This window comes from Plectrocnemia conspersa, unplaced genomic scaffold (assembly GCF_051122295.1).
Source record: "Plectrocnemia conspersa isolate PC_06_02 unplaced genomic scaffold, ASM5112229v1 ptg000006l, whole genome shotgun sequence".
NCBI lineage: Eukaryota > Metazoa > Arthropoda > Insecta > Trichoptera > Polycentropodidae > Plectrocnemia > Plectrocnemia conspersa.
The window spans coordinates 14,902,371-14,923,258 of NW_028277170.1; the positions used below are offsets into that span (position 1 = coordinate 14,902,371).

The 20,888-nt window shown below is 28.2% G+C and overlaps 1 protein-coding gene across 1 annotated transcript in view; it reads right to left on the bottom strand.

Moving 5' to 3' along the window:
* Window positions 1–20,888, bottom strand: part of bma (SCY1-like protein bma) — a 229,393-nt gene that overhangs the window by 93,072 nt on the left and 115,433 nt on the right. Inside the window, exon 3 of the mRNA XM_088187622.1 lies at window positions 2,036–2,263. Coding sequence (XP_088043748.1) covers window positions 2,036–2,263 — 228 coding nt within the window. The remainder of the gene's footprint in view (window positions 1–2,035; window positions 2,264–20,888) is intronic.

A 20,888-nucleotide genomic window follows, 5' to 3' on the forward strand; every position in this document is an offset into this window, starting at 1 on the left:
CAGTTCTAAATTTGATCTCCCACCTTTGCAGCTTAAATTATTTTACCTCGCCCCAAATCGGTTGTGTTATAATGAGTTTGCCTCACGCACATAAAACAACCTTATGTGAAATAATTACGAGAAATTAATCAGGACTTAACATAAACGTAAGAGAAAAAATGTTTTTGCTTATAAAAAAAATAATTTGTATTATAATATTTTTTTCATGAATTGTGCTTAAATATCTTAACAATAAAGAATAAATTAAACAATATTATTAAACTCACAATTTTAGGAACTATGTATGTTTTATCCTTACGTCTTTATTCACCCATCTGTTTTTTTTAAATACGTTTATTTAATTTATATAAATAACTTTACAAGCAAACTAATTATATACTATGTATCTAGTTTAAAACAATTTTCATGTTTACAATTTTTATTAGCTACAAATCATTTATATATCTTTAGCCTAGTCTAAATCAATATGTGCTATGGAATTTCGTGCTTATATTTAGATTTAATATTGTTTTTATCGTAATCGCCGATACGTTAGATTAGCAGGTAAAAAATATTTTTAATATCATATATTATAAAAAATAATCTTTATAATACATTACTTATCTATAATGTTCCAAATGCAATCTATAGCAATTAGATAATTAACACAATTGTCTTTAAAAGTTTACCCCTCAAAGTATTTAATTTTAATAATAAAAAGAGATTTTGTCCTTAACATATTATATTATTAATGTAGACTTTTTGAATTGGACCTTTGTTTTGAAGGCTTACAATTTATAATGAAACCAATCGATAATGTATTAAAGTTAATGACTTTATCGCCCAATTAACTAATATAATTAATCAAACTCGATAAATTATTTAATTAACATTTCAAGAGTATTTGCGTTATTTATTTTATAAATATGTATTAGCAATCGGCTTAAAATAAAAAAAGCCTTTTATAAATAAAATTTAAAAAAAAATTACACGAGTGGGGCGACATAATGTATATTTAGTAAACGGAATTGCGTTCCAATTGTGTTTATTTTTGTTTCCCAAGTTTTTACGGCTTTAATAAAAGGATATTAATTTCATAAATAAAAAACTCTGAAGGCTTACTTCATTGAAATTAGAATGTATTATTATGTATGTATGCAAGTATTAAAAAAATTGTTTAAATCGCTGCGATTAAAAATAGCAATACAAAAATATTAACTCATTGTAAAATTAACAATTTAGCGGATCATTGTTTAAGAAACACGATAGCCGTTTGAAAAATGTTTAACTGGTAATAAATCTGATATAAACATAGAAAATTATTGATTAGTAAGTCGAAAATATATACAGCTGTTGTCACCGAAACCTATATCAATTGACTGTCTCCGGAAAAGTCGCGAGGTTTATAACAACTGTCAATAAAACACTTGCGTTTACAAACACTAGCATAATTAATTACAACAAAGTTACCATATAAACGTTTGCAATTAAAATTATATATGAAATTGTTGCGGAGTCTATTTTTTTATAAATAAATTGACTCGCTGCGATTTTGATTTAAAAGTTTTTTCTAAGATTTTTTTTGTTCGAATCCTGTTTACCGGTTAAATGACAAAATTTTACCTCATCTGATACAAAAACAATAAATAAATTGTATTGTAATTTAATCAAGTATGTTAAAATATCACAAATTAAAAAAAATCAGGTTAAAAGTATGTATTATAGTAATATTATATAGTATTCAAATAACGCAGTTGTAAACATTAATGCAGATAATCGTTTAAAAAATTAATAGATTGTAATTTATTAAATTATTTACTTTAAGTTATTGGCTTGATATAAAATCTGCTCTCTAAGCCTTCTATATGTCGCTATATTGTGCAATCAACCGGTGATTTACTAAAAAGTGCTCTTGAGTATCTGGCATGATACATACTATGTTTTTTTGTCTCAATTATTTTATTGCTAATAAATCACTCTTTTTATATGCCATGGATAAGGTCAAGCGCTTTAAAATTACATCGTTAAAATTTTAATAATAGTTTAATTTACTCACGTGATATTGCAGTATATTGGCCAAGCTGGTCATAATAGGCTCGGTGGCGAAGGCCAGGGTCTCCGGACACTCCTCAACAGTATGAAGAACCAAGAGCACTTTGCAGTTTCTCAAACGCTCTAGTTGTCGAACCGAATTTCGCAAAAGCTCGGTGACAGTTTCCTTTCGCTTCGGCTTATGAAGCTTCTCGGCGATCTTCTTCTCAAAGATGAAAACTGAGCATTCTTGCTGTAAATAAAAAAAAATATGTTCATTTTCTTATTAGGTTTTTTAAATAACAGGAACAACAGTAAGTTTAAAGGCCATAAGCATATATTATTAACATAAAATACTATCATAGGTGTATATTAAAAATAATAATTTTATAATTGCTAATGGAGTCCCACCATATTTAATATTTGTTTGTTTTTAACCGATAATGTAAAACTATATCGATCAATTGAATTTCTACTATTGTTTACGATTTAAATGGTTACATTTTCCATATTATTTTAGTTATACAAGCGACTAATACCCAAAGGATCCTGGTTCAAATCCCATATGGAGCGAATTGTTTTAAAATTTGAATTGTGTATGGGAGATTGTAATCAGTAGTTCTATTATAATTATATTTAAATTAGGTTTTCTTAGATTTTCCTAAGCTCGCGGATGAATCACTAAAGTCGTGCATAGATATATTATTTATTTATCCTCTATAATAGTAGTTTTTAAATATTAAGAAAAATATTATATTAGTCTGGTATCTCACTACTTACTTAGTAGTCGTTGATTGTGTATACTCCATTGTAACGCTAATGCTAAAAGGCTAACACCTGTCATGTTATTTTATAACGAAAGATTACGTTTGATTGCACAGCGTAAATATACTTGGAAAACGTGTCAGCGTATTTATTTTATTCATTCAATCCATTTGGACACTTTTCATGAGCTGACATTTTGTGGCACAGCATAAATTGTTTTAAATATTTGATTGGCTTTTTATTTTATATATAAACGTTTTTTAAAAGAAATTAAATCTCAATTTTTATTTGACTCATTTAACGTATTAGGTTATAGATATCATATTTAACTGATATTTAAAAGAAACTTGAGCTCAGTGCAAGAATATTGCATAGACATATAATATATACTATGTATGTTGAAACAAACACAATAATTTCTTTAATCCAGTATTAAATAATAATTCATAGTATGAGTTTCTCTTTACGATGAAGCATAGTCAATACATGTTTTATGTGGCTTAGAATTAAAAAGCAATAATATTATCAAAAATAAAATATTGTTGCGTTGCATACATCTGAACTCTCGTTTTGTGTTAATGTTGATTTAATCGACAAATATTTTGAATTCTTTCTCCATTAATTAGAAAGATGTTGGTTTTCTCACATTTCACTTTTTCGAATTGTTGAGCCAATGATTTTTTCAATTGATTCTAATGATTTAATGGAGTCGAGCCACTAAATAATCAGTGAATAATTTATTTTCCCAATTTACAAATTCTTCTGCTTTTGAAGAATAACTAAAGAAAACATTATTTTTTTGACTAGTGAAAGATTTTGTATTTTGCAAATATTTAATTAAAAACATCAATGTCTGATTTCTTCGATTGTATAAATTTTCTTCAATTGCCCATTGAAATTTTGAGCTTAGCTCAGAATTGATATTATCAAATTGTTTTATCAACAATCTAAGGGTCTCTTCGGCTTTTAATAATAATCGTAAGATAATTGTCAATAATGGCTATTGCTACTTTAAAAAAATAATATAAAAACCCTTTTTGGATTATCGAAAAAAAAGTGTAATTTATTTTTTAGATCAATAAAGCAAAGATAAAACCGCTGGCTTACTGTAATAGAAAATCAAAAAATATTGTTGGCCATTTAAATACTTTCATTCTTCCGAGAAAGTATGCATATTTTCAAATATCTGGCACAAACACCTTCAAAAAGGTTTCTTATCTGAGTGTCTTCAACAAGTTTTGAGTGTTAAAATTTGTGAATAATTGGTGTTGTAAATTTTTTAATAAATAAAAATATTCGTACAAATTTAATTTTATACGATAAAAAATGCTTAATTAAATTTCGAGAAGTGAGAATTCTTGATTTAATATGTGTCTAGAAATTCTTAAGAATAAACACTAGTTATGAATAATAAAATTTAAAACTACACACACATTAGTATATCCGTATTAAACTAATAACGTTAAGAGCTAAACTTCTTAATCCTTATTGTTCACAATAACTATATAACGGTTACCAAATTAAAATACCTAATCGGGGGGGGGGGGGGTAAATTAGATGTATTCGTTAGTTTTATTAAATCGTGTTTTTAATGTTAGCTAATTCCAAAATAAATGTCTTTTTTGTTAAGCCTAAGCACGTCTTATGTTACTTATATATGTGTTGATATACAACTAGATTCGACTAAATTACGATCATTAAAAACATTTGTGAAGTCGAATGTGACTTATTATTTATCGAAATTATCAAAGTTGCTTTAAAAAAATTGGACGGTAAAAATAATCTTATATGTGGGAGACCAGCAAAGATAGACGACGATGTTTTGGCTACACGAATAAATCAGCGGGCCGAGAAATTAAACCAGTCTGATTCAACAGTGCATAGACATATTAATAATATTGGGAAGGCTTGGATTTCACACGAATTAGGCAAATATTAAAATCTTGATATTATTAAATTTCATTTTTTTTATTAAAAAACAATCATTCAGGGTTCACCTAATATAAAAAGCGATTTTATTTGAAACGCGTTGTTTGTACTTATTTTTTGTGAAGATAAATAAAGTGCACATGAGAATACCGAAATACGTTTTTGGCGAAACGTCGAGAAAAAACTCGAAACGCGTTGTTTGTACTTATTTTGCGTGAAGTTAAATGAGGTGCATATGAGAATACCGAAATATTTTTTAGGCGAAACATCGAGAAAAAACTCGTAGTATAAAAATTATTATTTGAACCTGTGTTACAAAAAAATTTCAATACTAATAATATATATTACCGTAAGTAAAAAATGTTAGTTTTACTCACAGTATGAATCAATACAAACGATTAATTAAAGCCAACAATTTATATCTGCCACCAAAATTATATTTATAATGATATTATTAGATTGTAATTTATCTAAAACGGAATTTAATAATGCCAAGAAATCAATGGAATATATATTATCACAGATTTATGTTTAACGCTTAAATTAATTTGATAGAAAATATTATACTCTATATATGTAATATATGTATATACATACATATATAACAATATTAAACATATATTTTGATACTTATATAGAAAATAATAAAGACTGTGTTGTCGACTATGTTTTAATTAATATATTATAAATGTTAATTTTTCGATCGCATCGATCTATGTAAAATTGCATAATTTAGTACTATAATATATATAGGTAGTTAGTATAAATATTTTAGTTAACAAGATGAGTAAAATAGATTTTTGTTCTAAATATTTATATTCATATGAATATTATAATATTTTTTCAAATGAGGGGGCTTTTTGTAAAGATTTTGACATAAAATGAAGCGCAATTCAGCGCGTCTTAGAATATGTGTGCATATAATTAATTTGATAAATAGACAACACAACAAAACAACTCACACCTTACCTAAAATCTGTACATACCTTCCCTAGGGAGGCATATTCTCACAGATTAAGAGCCCCTTATACAAACCTTCGTAAATGTGTTAAGAATTCTCTTAAACTGAGTCGATTAGTCCCTAACTATTAGTGTTCTCAAGTCGTTTATAAGTCATACCGTTGTAGCGAAAATTAAAAACGATTAAGAAAAACATTAAATCTAGTAAAAAATCTTGAATCTTTGAAGCTTAAGAAACGTATTGATATACCTATCTTATTACACTATAATATAATAACATTTGTGTTTTATTTTATAGTCACATATGTGCGAAAAACAAATATGTATAAAATATTTCATAACGTATTGTATTTTATTTTATATTAACAAGAAAAATAAAAAATAAAACAATAAATGGCATTTTAAATATAATTATTGAGAATCAATTTTTTCAATGACAATTTATGACAATGTAAAATTATTTTTTTACGTGTTTTTATAGCATAATGTATGAATATTTTTATGCCTATTAAAGCCTTACAATATTAAAGATATATTTTTGCAAATGTTAAATAATGCTTCCAAGAATAGAAAATGAATAATACAAATGGTATCGTCAGATGAATCTGATCAAGGTTTTACTGCGAACTCGATGAAATTTGAAATCTTGCGCACGTGGCAGGAAAACACAAAGAAAATAAACAAAACGATATTAAACATTATTATTAATAGGATACATTTATAACTATAAAAAAAAAAAAATACTGGGAACTTAAAAAAACGGTGAAAATGTGGCTTCAAAGTCTATAAATAAAAGGAACGGGTAAGAAAATAAAATTGATTGTCGCGAAAAATTTACAGATGTGAAAGATCATAGTTTATTTTTCAGCTTTTATAAGCACTTCTTTATATTTCATAGCCATATTCGTGAATATTTTTAAACAAATTTACGCAAAAGTTAAATTATATTAAATTGATAATTTGTATGACTTGCATAATAACTGGCTCATACATATGATATATGTATATTTGTGATCTGCACCCGAGGCAAGTTATATGTATTCAAATGGATATTATGATTTAAATTTTTGTGATCAATCAAATACATTTTCATTGGTAAACAGTATATTACATATTAACTAGAAAATACCACAAACATGGAAAATCCACTGCAGCTTTAAAAGAGGGATGACTGCAAGACTTTAAATTTTAAATATAAATATGTTCTAATATTATGTGGTGTATCAATGAAAAAGGGTTAAAATAAGATTTAAATATTTAAAATGAGTAATAATGTTTGATACACTATATATAGTAGTTGATTTTAAAAATATAATTAATCATTTTTAATTTACTTTCGGGATTAGTGCCGAGCGGTGCGGCCAGTTAAATAACGAAATAAGTTTATTTTAGTAACATATATGTACTATTAAATACTTAATTTCAGATTTCGAAAGTATTTTTTAATGAGTCGTGGTCGTGATGTTGTGATCGTTCGATCAATGATCTTTAACATTTTGTAGTTTGAATTAATTTTGCAATGCTTATGTCTGATTTCTCGAAAAATTTTGATGGATGAAAAACTGTATTTTTTTACTTATATTTTCACGATTTTTAAGATTTAACACATTTATTGGGGTGCATTTATATGTACATAATCCATACAATCTATCAACTATCTAATGCGGTATTTATTTAGTTTCATAGCTGATTTGATCAAAGAAGATATTTTCGAATAAATGTTGTTTATATTAAAAAAATATATGTATCTAACTGGTAGTCTGTTTTCTAAGTCACGGGACCTAAATACATTCCTAAATTTATATTCAACGGCTGCTATGTTAACCTCCTTGAACCCTTTCAATTAATTTATAATTTTTCGCTTGAAACTTCATCGTTTTCTGATTTGTGGAAATGTATAAAAGTCACCGAGATACACAAAAATGGCCGTTCCTTTTAAACCTGCTAAGTTTGATATAATTATTCACAGTCGGCAAGTGCAAAATTAAAATATAGCGAATTTTCTCAATGGAATAAAGAAACTTTCGTGCATTAAAAAATAAATTATAATAATAAAGTCTTTCTTATATTCTGTTAATGTGTATATTATATTCTAGTTTTATGTTCTTATTAAAATTGTTTAGTGTATAAACAATTAGCTATAACAATTAGCTATAGATAAAGAATGAAATAATAAAGGTTTTGTTAGCTATGGTAATTGTCGCTCCAATGCCACTAATCTTGGCTCTTTATAAACGATACATGCATTAATTATTAACTTGAATTGTTTCACAAATTCAGATTCGATCTCTTTACCAAAAGAGTCGCTGTGAAGATGGTCTTTAACAATATATTGCAATATCTCTCTTATATTGCAGAGCACAATATAAATATTAATAAATGTTTATAATTTCTAACTTGATTCACTAGAGTATGCGAGGGATGTGGTGGTTTCGTCGGCCAAAACAAGAAGTCGAACGTTTATTTTTAGATTCGGTGAGACGTAAATCGATCGATTCTGTGATGAGTTTAAACCGCGAACTCTTTCTACTGCTTTCTCTCGCACACAATAAATCGTCCCACGTTTCGCCCCTTTTCACGCATTTTCATACATCAATACAAAGAGCGAACGGACTAAGTTTTTAATTATCTAATTAGTTCGTCGGCTTTTGTAACTGACATTTCTTTATCGATTCAATCATAAGATAGGAAATATCGTAAGCTTATTAATTACAAACTTTATAAAGTTCCATTCCCTAATCAAATATTTCACTTCAAATACATTTATTAATCCTACTGTTTTTGAAACTTTTTAAGCTTTTCGCCATTGATAGACAACATTTGAAACTTTTAAATGCTTTGATAAATATGTATTTATTTATTCACATTAGATACTTCAGAAATTACCGTCGTTTTTGTAAATTTAAGATTTATTAATCATTAAAAAAAATAAACCCAAAAATTTACGATTAAATTTTTTTTCCATGTGAAATGTCCTCTCAGTTATGGTTTTTCAAACGATAATTTCAAATATATGAAAAATAAATAACAACGCCATTTGACTAAAAAACTATTTACAATATAATTAGAATACTTAATATCACAATTTCGTAACTTATAATTGCAACAGTAATGCTAACAGACAATAAACAATAATTATCAGGAAAATCACCTCCCTGTTCATTTACCCGTTAAAGCCTCGTAAAATCGGCTATAATTTTTTTTAAAAAGTTCCACAATACGACAATACCCATCATAATGTATTATACTAAAACTGAAGGAGCTGGTAGGTGTTATCGCATCTACGATTCAAAATGCAGACGATGTGACAAGGGGGCTAGCAGAATATTTTAAATCAAAGCCTCTAACATTTTATGCTCATAAAAGAAGGTTATATCTTCAGAAGAAAATTGTAGAATAAATTAATAAAATATGAACATTAAAGACCAGGACTACCTAATATAATATGGACTGATTTATATTACTAAGAAAAAGAGAAAAATAAAATATTGAAAAAGCACGTATATTTATTTTATTATATTTATCTCTTTTGAATTTTGAAAACTCCTAACTAAGCCATATGTTTTGCGATTAAACTGGTGTCATATTCTTATAATAGAAATTAGTTGTCCTCTAGCGGAAATACCACTTCATAGCTAATTAATTTTCTCATTTTCTGCACACGTAATTCTCTCGAAACGATATCGTTCACTTAAAAAGCTATGCTGGTAAAGTTTTTATTGAAATTCATCGGAACTCAATATTAAAAAATTTCATATTACGCTGCATTTAATTAAGCTTCTTCAGTACCGACAAATATTAGTCCCTAGAATGTGTATATTTAATTTAGTCCTTAATATGCTTGATGTTATTATTGAATGGTATTACAACAATAATTATCAAACACATTCTCGGCAGCATCAAACAGTAATTCTGCATTGTTTGCTATATGATTGCAGAGAACTAGATACTGTGCAAGAGGTCAATGTAGTTCATGGTCGAATCAGTACTATTCAAACTATTCGTGTGAATATAGGTAGTCAGCATTAACCGAACCAGAAATTTCGTGATCCTCGTTTCTCAAATTGTATGTATTTGCACACATTTTTAGTATTATTATTATTAATTTCTTTTAGTTTTATTAATGTATTTTATATTTAATCATGTCAATTATTAAATAATAAAAATTTATATACCAGTCTACCGTAATTAAGAGATCAGATTTAGTGATTATTTTTTAATTAAAGTTCCAATCGATCATTGCAAGTAATATTATATAATCCTAGATTTTTCAATTTTTGACAACTAAAATAAAATCGAGCTTAAGTGTTCATAATGAAATCTATTAATTGTAAGTTATAATTATACAATATATGTCATTTATATACAGACACTGATTTCGGACTGTTGTTTCACTATTAGTGCAGTCAAATATTTATTATTTTCAATTATTCTAAAATCAAATAGTAAACAATAAAATATTAGAATATAAGTTATAAAGATTCGACAAATAGTCTTCCAAGAAAAAAAAACATAAAAATGTAAAAGACTAATTATCATATTATATATTAAAAAGAAGTCTTGTTTATTTATTTTTGCTATTCAAAAAAAATATTAATAAACATTACGTGTATTTATTTAAATAAATAAAAATGAATACCAGTCACCGAGAAACACCACAGCTGCACATTATTTACTGAAAATTATGGAATTTCGGCAATTACAGTGTTTTTTATTTACTATTATGTTTTTGAACTATTAGTTGTTTTGTCCATAGATATTACAATTAATACAAAAATAAGAAGATACATTTTTCTTAAAAAAAAGCTAAACTTGGGCTATAGATAATACAACAGTATATCGAAGAAAAAATGAGTTTGTGCGTTGTTAAAATACACAAAGACTTAGGTTTTTGATGTTTGGTAAAGGGATATATGTTTTTTGCTGTTTTGAGAAATTAAAAATATAACTACAAATATATATAAATAATTTACGAATAAAACTAATAGTTTCAATACTTTTAATTGTATTTGTAATAATATAAGATAATATAGTATTTTTACAAATTATCATTTTAATTATTTGTTTTCTTCGAATGTCTACAATTCGGAATGATTAATAAATATTACTATAGTAAATTACTTAAGCCAGAATTAAAATTATACATTATTCGGTTTTCTTTAAAAAATACAAAAATTAATTTTAGTCATTGAGAAAGTCCACAGCTGCACAATATCAACTCGGATATATGAGTAATATATTCAATTTCGGCAAATACAATTTTTATTCCTAAATAGTTTGGTTGTAGATTGTTATAAATAACATAAAGATAAAAAATTAATTTTGCAAGACAAAGAAGGACACAATTAGGCTGTATAGAAAGCAGTGGTATATCAGATTAAATAATACCATCTACGTTGTTGTAAGACAATAAGACACAAGAAATAATACACAACGGAGGTTTAAAAAAATGATCGGTTATTGCAGTTTTTAGATATTAGAAATTTAAAAATATACTTTATGTCGTCCATCGAGACGACCCAAGTTGAAACTGGAAGCGGATCATCAGCCCCGTCGATGGGAAGCATGTGCTCAAGTGCTAGGTTCGCTAATGAGCCAAATTCGGCTTAGACGTGACCTGAGGAAGCGGGTGGGAGCACCCGGGAACCGTCGTCTCCTCATCGGAGCACAGGCTTGCAAAGCTTGCTGATCAATCGCAATTATGCAACGATCATCCAGCCAATCGCCGCAGAAATCGAATTCGAGCCCGCAAGCTCAGAGTTACTACAGAGTCTGAGACGCTTTCCGTCCTTATGTATATATTTATAAAAAAAACTATAGCACCTCAAACAAATTATGTATTAAACACTGTGTGATAACTTAATGTACGAATAAAGGTTGGAAAAACAAAACGGCCTCGTAAAATACGCCCATCGTATTTTTCTATTGGAGCTCCAAATAAAACAAAAAGTGTATTCTGCAGGGAAAATGTTTTTTTTGCAAACAAACCCCGCGCGTTGAACATTTGTAACGGCAGTACCAAATTAAACCGCACAAAGGACAATATTTTTCTTCATAATATGGGTGAATCGTATCTACAATAAAAAACGCTATTAAACAGAAACAGTCGACAAAAGTCCTTGAGATTGTACATGTTGAACGGGTTGAGATTGTTCGTTGCAACTTTAAATTTATTTTTATATGCTTTATTCAAATAATGTATATTTTTATTTATTACATGAATATTCTAAATGAGTCTTGAAATTATATTTAGAATATACTATTGGTTTTTGATGCCACGTAAATGTGAGCTATTTCAAGAGCAATATTAATAACATTTACTCAAATTTCATTTACTGTTCATTAGCTATACAACCGAGGTCAACTGGTGTTAAAATTAGTAATATTTAGAGAAAAGACCTTTACAGTTATAATTGCTGCAAATTCAGTACTAGTCTTTATAAAAAAAACATTACCTAACTTTAAGTGGCGGTGTTTTATTTTACATTAAATACACCAATAAATTTAGAGTGGGTTGAAACGTATTTAAATATGCAGCAGTTAATAATAACTTTGTTTTAGACCATATATATCAAATGCACGAATAACAATTGGGAATATTTATTTATTAATCATATTGGGCATTTAGTTTCAAGGTAGCATTGCAAGATTTATGTGCAAATGTCGGTTTCGAGTCACTGGAACATATTATGAATCTTTAAATAAAAATAGTAAATTATATATTTGAACTATTATGTACAAACTTTTTGAATCAGTTATGTACAGCAAAGTAAATTGATTTAACCGTAATTAAATCATTAGATAAGTTACATTTTTTTGCTATAAAAAAATAAAAAATAAATATATTAAGTAAGCAAAATGAATTTTAAAATTATTATTTATAATGATTTTTGCTTACATTTATACTAGCAAAAATATAATTTAACTGATAGTGCGCTAGTGAAATTATATATTTCTCTAAATTGTCGTTGAAACTTAATTTGCTAGTTTTTACTCAATTCGAAATTTGACCTAAACAAATAAACCAAGCCCAACATGAATTAATTATTGAGTCCATTCATTCAACTCCTCTTCTATTTACAATTTTAAGAATTAACTTACGCCAGTAAATCATAAAAAAACTTTGTGATAAATCGTTTAAATGGGACATCACATTGGGTAACCTTTTACCAGCCTAAGTCACAAGGTACAGAATAAATCAGAAAAAATATAATAATTATTTGCTATCTGCTCTGAAGATATTGCTGGTAAATTGTCTATTAGAGCTGATTATTTATTAAATCCAGTGAATTGTTTCTTAATTTACGTTCATAATATACTATTAGTTCCGGATTGCTTTATATTCCCTTTAGCCTAACCAATAAAACGCGCATTCTCTGTAAGTGTATAGGAAAATCCCACATCGCATCTATCACATCGTATACGCATCTATTTTTTTGTGGGTATCACTTATATAAACGATCTTGTGAGATTACTTTCACTGAATAAAAAAATATTCGGTTGTGTAATAATAAAAAAAATTATCATTGTCATCCTGTATATAAGAACCACTTATAGATTTTTTTAAGTTTTATTATGTTAGTTTTTAGCATTCACAATGTTTCGTTGCTCATTATGACTGTTTTTATACAAAGAGAGAAGAAAAATAAAATAAATTATAAAAGCAATGGCAAAAGGCTAATACACCACAGAGTAAAAAACTTTGATAAATGACTAAGATATTTGCGTTAAAATATAAAGTATAAAAATCCCTTAAGGCTGACATTTAGCCAAAAAAAACAAGAAAAAAACGCTAATATAAAATTTAATTAGCTCGGTGAAAACATACGTTTGTAGATTTTTATACAAACAATTAAAGAATACTGCCTTAATTACGTATACAATATATACATACTTTACGTACCATTTTAATCCACTAATCTCATATATCAGAGACACAAGACAAATCTCAAGTATCATGTTTCTTAGGAACACATAATAATGGTTAAAGATCTTCAAATATTTTTTCTTAATAAGCACTTAATTTATTATTTTTTTATTTTCCTTCACTTAAATTGTAAATGGTTTCATAGTTTTTTTTTCTTAAATTGTATTAAGTAGCGTTTTATTGAAATTATCTAATAATAATAAGTTATAAACCAGTATTATGTATTGTATATATTATTTTTTTGGTATATTTGTAAAATTAAAAAATAAACGCTTTATAAAAAAATACTATATATTGAACCATTGAAACTATCGTATCGAATAAATTTAATTAACGTAAGTAATATCATGACCACTAACAAAAGTACTAATAACTAACATATATTAATATAGTGATGAGACTGTAATTTAACTTAACTAAACATGTTATAATTGTATATTAATTATTTAAAGAATACTTCAGTATTTTTGTTGTTCCTTCACTATGTGGCTAGTTGCAGGTGGAAAGAAAAAATAAGGAAATACATACAATATTTAAATTGTTTATTGTCCAAATAGACAGATTTCATTTTAATAAAAAATAATATATTTAGAAATATAAATAAAAACAGTTAAAATGTATAAATAAAACTTTGACTTGCGCCGCAGCTAGAGACAATAGTGGGATTTAATTTGTCTACGCTTAATATTTATATAATTTGTATAAAGTATTAAAGTAAATAAAATAAATGCTTTTTGCATATATATTATATTAACTATATACTTTTATGACATTTACTTATATTTTTAATATGTATGTTTTTAATATGTATGTTTCTAGGTTTTTACAATATAATAAGCAAAACATCGATTTATAATATTTTTTTCAAACCCATAGATCCTGATTGTCATTGTTTGAATTCTGACACGCTAATTTAGTATGAAATTTATACTCCTGATGAACATGCAGCAAATTAAAAAAACACAAGAGCAATTGTCTGGGAGAGCAATAGTCCCTGAGTGTAATTTTCTGTGAAAGCAACTAGTCCAGTCAAATAAGGCGAAATAATGGCTAAACCTCGGAATGAAAAATAACAAACTGAAATTTTGCACAGACCTTCGTTTTGATGTTCTAAGGACAGGGTGAAAAGTCTCATAAAATATCGTGTCTGCTAATCAAGATATCAAAGGTCAAAGGTCACAAAATTTGTTTTTTTGCAAATATCTCGCGTTTTATACGTCGCACGTCATTAAATGCTTTGCAAAACTTGTAAAGCATAAAATTTTCTACAAGTTTGGTTACAATATTTGTTATGTATCATTCCCCGTTTTTGAGATATAGCGTGAAGAGTGGGAGGCGTACATCCGTTTATAGAATCCAGCGAGTATTTCTACCTGCTTAACTTGGTATAAGCTTTGAAAAAGTAAACAATCGTGAAAATTAGTCTCGGCAAGTCGTTTGAACCATTATTTTATTACTTTCTTCATTGTATTATTAGGAATTAAAAATAAAATATTGCTCGACAAGAAATTTGTGCGAAAAAATTGAAAGAGATGAGAGATGTCCTTACGGAGTATGTACCAGATGATAAGAAGATCATTTCCAAATTAAGAGAAAAATATTTAACTGATATTATAGTTATAACGAAGATTGGATCATTCCCTATTTTTTCTTTTCGCGATGCTCAAGCTTAAGTTTTATCCATAGCTTGGTATGAAAATGAAAAAGGCACTTCGGAAGAAGGACACTTGCGCGTAGTGGAAGCTGCTGCGGCGATTATTAGAGAAGATATTCGATCTTCTGTTGTTGAGACCAAGTCCTATCCGCCCCCAAGTAAAATATTAATGAAGAAATTCCGAAAACTTTATTACATTTTCTGCAAGAAGTTATTATAAAGAACAGAAAAGGAAAGACGGGGCATTTTAAAACGAAGTACACAGCTATAAGTCATGCTATAATGACTTCCATTCGAAAACGGTCCTTTTCTTCGCAGTTATTAATAGGCCTATCTGTATTTCTTCATAGAAGAAATACAGATAGGCCAAACATCCAAAAAGACTTTTGGATGTTTTGTCAAGTTTAGGTTTTTTCGCTTCATATAGTGATACTGTAAAATGTTAAATTTCAGCTGTTTATCACCCACAGCCTCGTAATCAACCATCAGAGTCAAGTGCCTTAGTACAGTATGCAGCGGATAATGCAGAAAAATATTTATACTCTTGATGGCTATAATACTGTTTATATAATGGGAATGATAAAAATAATAACTTCAAAATCTTAAGTTATATCCGATGACCGCATAAAGAAATTTACATCAAAACCAAGTGCAAAGGAGTTAGCAGCACTATCACATATACCCCTTCTAGTGTATGAAAATCATGTCGTACCCGGATTGAGCAAGAGATTCAAGTTCAAAAGTTTAATGATGTAGAACTAACCGAACAAATATTTAATGTAGTTGATTTGTTGTGGATGTACGGAAAGTGGAAAAATATCTCTCCGTTGCCAGGGTGGAATGGATTTATTGAACAACAATGAGAACTTTCTAACTTCTCGGATTCTGTTTCTTACTTTTATTCATCATCCTGCGAGTAATATGGACACAATTTACACCACATTACAGTGTGCTATAAACACTGCCAAGAAACATGAACAAAGAACATGCTTAATAACTTTTGATCAGCCGTTGTACATAAAAGCACGTGAAATCGTAGCAGCTTCAGATGCTAACTCAGATTCATAGGGTATATAATGAATGGAAGCGGAATCAAGGAAGCTCCCAGTACAATTTATGCTTCGAATTCTGTCGACAAAATGTTGGATGGTCACGCTTTTGCAAGAAGTATCCAAGGCCATACGCTATTACTTTTTGCATTATCGATGATGATTTTTGAAGATATGGAGATTGAAAGTTATAATGCTTTAGATGGGTTCATTCAGCAAATAACAATTTGCGATGTTTCCTATGAAACTGTGGAAGAATGTGCAGGTAACTCTGGCTCCGTAGTTTACATAGCGTTATCCTGTAAACGGATGCGCGCTTCCCACTCCCCGCGCTATATCTCGAAAACCATTAACCATACGAAGAAATAACTAATGAAAAACTTGTAGAAATTTTATTTTCTATAACTTTTGTGAAACATCTAATGACATGCGGCGCAAAGGAGGCGAGATATTTGCAAAAAAACAATTTTTATGACCTTTGACCTTTAATATCTTGATTAGCAGACACGATATCATATGAGACTTTTCACCCTATCTTTAGAACGTCAAAACAAAGGTGTGTGCAAAATTTCAGCTTGTTATCTTTCATTCCGAGGTTAAACCCTTATTTGACTGGACTAAACTGTCCTGAGAGCAATTGTACCAAAATCAAATGTCCGTTAACAGTTTCAATAGCCTCCATGCTCTCAAAGCATAAGTTCTAGAGTAAAATGCACCGCATATTAATACTAAAGCGAATATGTTCTGAGAATATTCTACAGAGGGCGCAGGACTATATATTTTCAATCACAAAATAAACAAATAAAGAGGTCCGATCTTTACGTTCATAGAATTCTTTGCAAATATTTCTAACTCTTACTTATATAATTATATATTTATTGGATTCAGATGTGAAGTGTTCGACTGTACTTCATTTACAATCGTATGATCGCAGCTTTATATGCGAAATTATTTTAATTGATAAAATAAATTTGTTATCTATTCACATTTTCTGAAACTTTAAAATAATTAAATTGCTTAAATTAAAAATAATATTGAAGGAAAACCAAAAATTTAAATAAAAGGGTTTTTATTTTATTATTATTCAAGTTTTTAATACATATTTTTATATTTTCGTGTTTCTATTTTTTAAATATGCATCGCGCTTTTATTTGCGTTCTTTTGTCCTGCACCCTCCTGACACCATATTTTAAACGTTGTATTGTGGCACTGTCAGCTTTTCGAATACACCTTCACGCACATTTCGAATATTCCTCTGAACGTGTAATTTAATGCGGTTTAATGTCACAAGGCTCAACAGTTGTAGGTCACGATATAAATTATAATGTGAATTCTTGGCTAACTTGTACAAATATATCAAAACATCTTTTAAATAAATATATAATTTAGATAAAAAAAACATGTATTCCAATGAACCAATATATTTTACTGCGGCCCCAGCTGCAGTGAAATATATTTGTTATAAATTATATTACACATAGTAATTCATAATTGTCAATATACATAGATGTCACCGATTCCCAGACTTTCAGTATTCATTATATCTAATTGACTCACTCGGTTGGTACAGATTTTCCCTGCTGTTGAGCGTTGAGCTTTATGCCTGTTAGGTTCAAATTAGGGTTTTTCGAGTTTTAGGTAAAAATACTCGGAACCGATACCCGGTATGATTATAAAATTCCAGTAAAACCTAATCTGTGATTATCGTTCGAAACTTAAATTATATAATAAACACAAACTCCGAAAATCAAATAATAAATTTAAAAAACCCTAAGGACCCTACCTTATGGGACTATGGAAAACTATGGCTTCCAGCTCGGGTAAAACCGGTACTGGGCACTGTCAATTGGGCGACGGCGATTGGACGACGAACAAATGAGCGATTCAAAAAGGGCGACGGATAAATGGGCGATAGTCTTTTAGGCGATACAATAATAATGCAATACAAATAAATATGCAATAAAAATCTTATTTTTATCGTTTTATTTAGTAACATGACCCTATTATTAAATAATTAATAAATATGATTTACTACATATTAAAATATATACATACGTACACACGAAAATAAAAATTACTAATATTTTTTAGAAAAGACTTAAAAGATAAAAAGTATTATACAGTCTAAACAAAACGTAGAATATATATTTTTACTAAATCATTAAATATTTGTTTGATTGTTTGGTTTTTTTATTCAAGAACTTGTGAGAGTTACCCGATATCATAAAACATTTTGGCTTAAGCCGATAATTTTAACATCACTACTGATAAATGTTTATCGTTGATTTTGCCCTTTATGCGATATTCTTTTTATGTTTTGAGCCTTGGAAATTACTGTGAGAACAAGCTTTCGGAATTTATAAAAATTGCATATTTTACAGTTATAGATTTTAAACTATATAAAAGTAGTTCCAATAGCCCTATACTTTTGATACCTGATTCTAGGGAAACATTAATTATTCTTGTAGAATATTTCAATTATGAATCAGTCCATCACAATGTTAACGTTTTCTTTTAGTTGATTCTGGATCAGAACAAGTCGACCCAATGAGATTCTTGATTTTCGATCGTCAAAGTCATGCAATGTGGAGCCAAAGCATGAAACAATTATTTGAATGGCACATTTTTACCTTCACCCCCTTTATTTTCCTAATTTTTGTCCTTTTGGCTAGAAAATATAGAGGTTTTGTTTTCCCTGCATTATTTGGTTTATATCCTAATAATACTCTTGAAACGTTCACAAAATTATTTTATATGATAAATGAAATGTTGATTATGAAATTGCAATACATCTAGCTTTGCGTACGGTATTTCCACAATCTAACATAAATGGTTGCTTTTTTTAATCTGGTACAAAATCTTCGAAAGTATTTAGATTCATATAATCTTTTGCCCAGGTACTATTATGATTCGCTTTAAATCCAAAAATAATCACTTCACTTGCTTTCGTTTCAGAACAAGATATAAAACATGTTTTTTCTGAACTAAAGAATTATTTATCTAATGAATTAGAAGCAATTTTAAAATGGTCGAACACATATAGGTCGCCTAAGAAATAATAGAAGTAAGGCTCCACCAGTATTTTACATCCAACGTTTGGTCTGTTTATCATAGCGGAAGCGATAAGATCAATAATTTTGCTGAGGCATGTTATCGGAAACTGCAAATGAGCTTTTGTAGCAGTTAAAGTCATCCAAATTTATAGATGTTTATCAATGGTCTCAGATAAATCCAAAAAAGCTATAATGTTGATTATGAGAGAACTATAGTAGGTTTTGAACATCAGCGCAAATAAGACGTTACGAAGAAGCTGACTAAATAATTGGTATTAAGGTTTTGTGGTACAGTAAAAAACATTTCATTCAATATTTACGTGGTATTGCATATATAATTATAATATGAGTTAATAATTTTAAAATAAAATTGTTTTTCATTTATTATACTTTTTCGTTGTAATTTATATTTTACTAATATTTACAATAAAGTTAAGCGTGCAAGTTTTTTTAAATTTCTGTCGCCCATGTGACCGTCACCTAAATAACCATCGCCCATTTGACCGTCGCCCAATTGTCGCGTACCAGGTACAAAAGAACCTAATATCTTGTTATTTTTAACGGATACCCGGTCATTTTAATTTCTCGATATGAAATATAATATATATCTCACACAATTATAAAGATACGAAATTCTCCGGCTATTATTATTTTTCGCAAAACCTATTTAGAGATTAAGTGGGTAGTGAGAGCGATATATCGAAAAATAGGACAAGATATCCCTATTCAACCCTCTGAAAGGGGACACGGTCAATTGGGCGACGGCGATTGGGCGACGGTCAAATGGGCGATTCAAAATGGGCGACGGACAAATGGGCGATGGTCTTTTGGGCGACGGTCTTTTGGGCGATACAATAATAATGCATTACAAATAAATGTGATGCAAATCATGATCTTATAATTAATTAAATAATTAACATAATTTAATACATATTAAAAAATATATATATATATGTATATTATATATATACGTACATACGAAAATATAAGTAATATTTTTTAGAATATATTTAAAAGATGAAAACATTATTTGGTCTAAACAAAATATAATATACCTACATAAGATATAGTATGTATATATTTACTTATCATTTGTGCTTATTTAATCATAAAATATCACTTAAACAGTGATTTTTTTATTCAAGAATTTAAGAGAATTACCCGATATCATAAAACACTTAAAACACACGGCTTAAGTCGGTAATTTTATTATAAGTATACTACCTGATAAATGTTTATAGTGGGCCCTTACGCGAATTTTTTTTATGTTTTGAGCCTTGGAAACTACTATGAGAACAAACCTTTGGAATTTCCAAAAATCGTATATTTTATAGTTATCTATTTTAAATTAGATAGGATAGTTATATATAAATATAATAACACAAAACTAACGCTGATAAGTGTTAATCGTGGATTTTGCCCTTTACGCGATTTTTTTATGTTTTGAGACTTATAAATTACTGTGAGAACAATCTTTTGGAATTTCCAAAAATCGCATATTTTACCGTTATCTATTTTAAACTGAATAGGGTAGTTATATA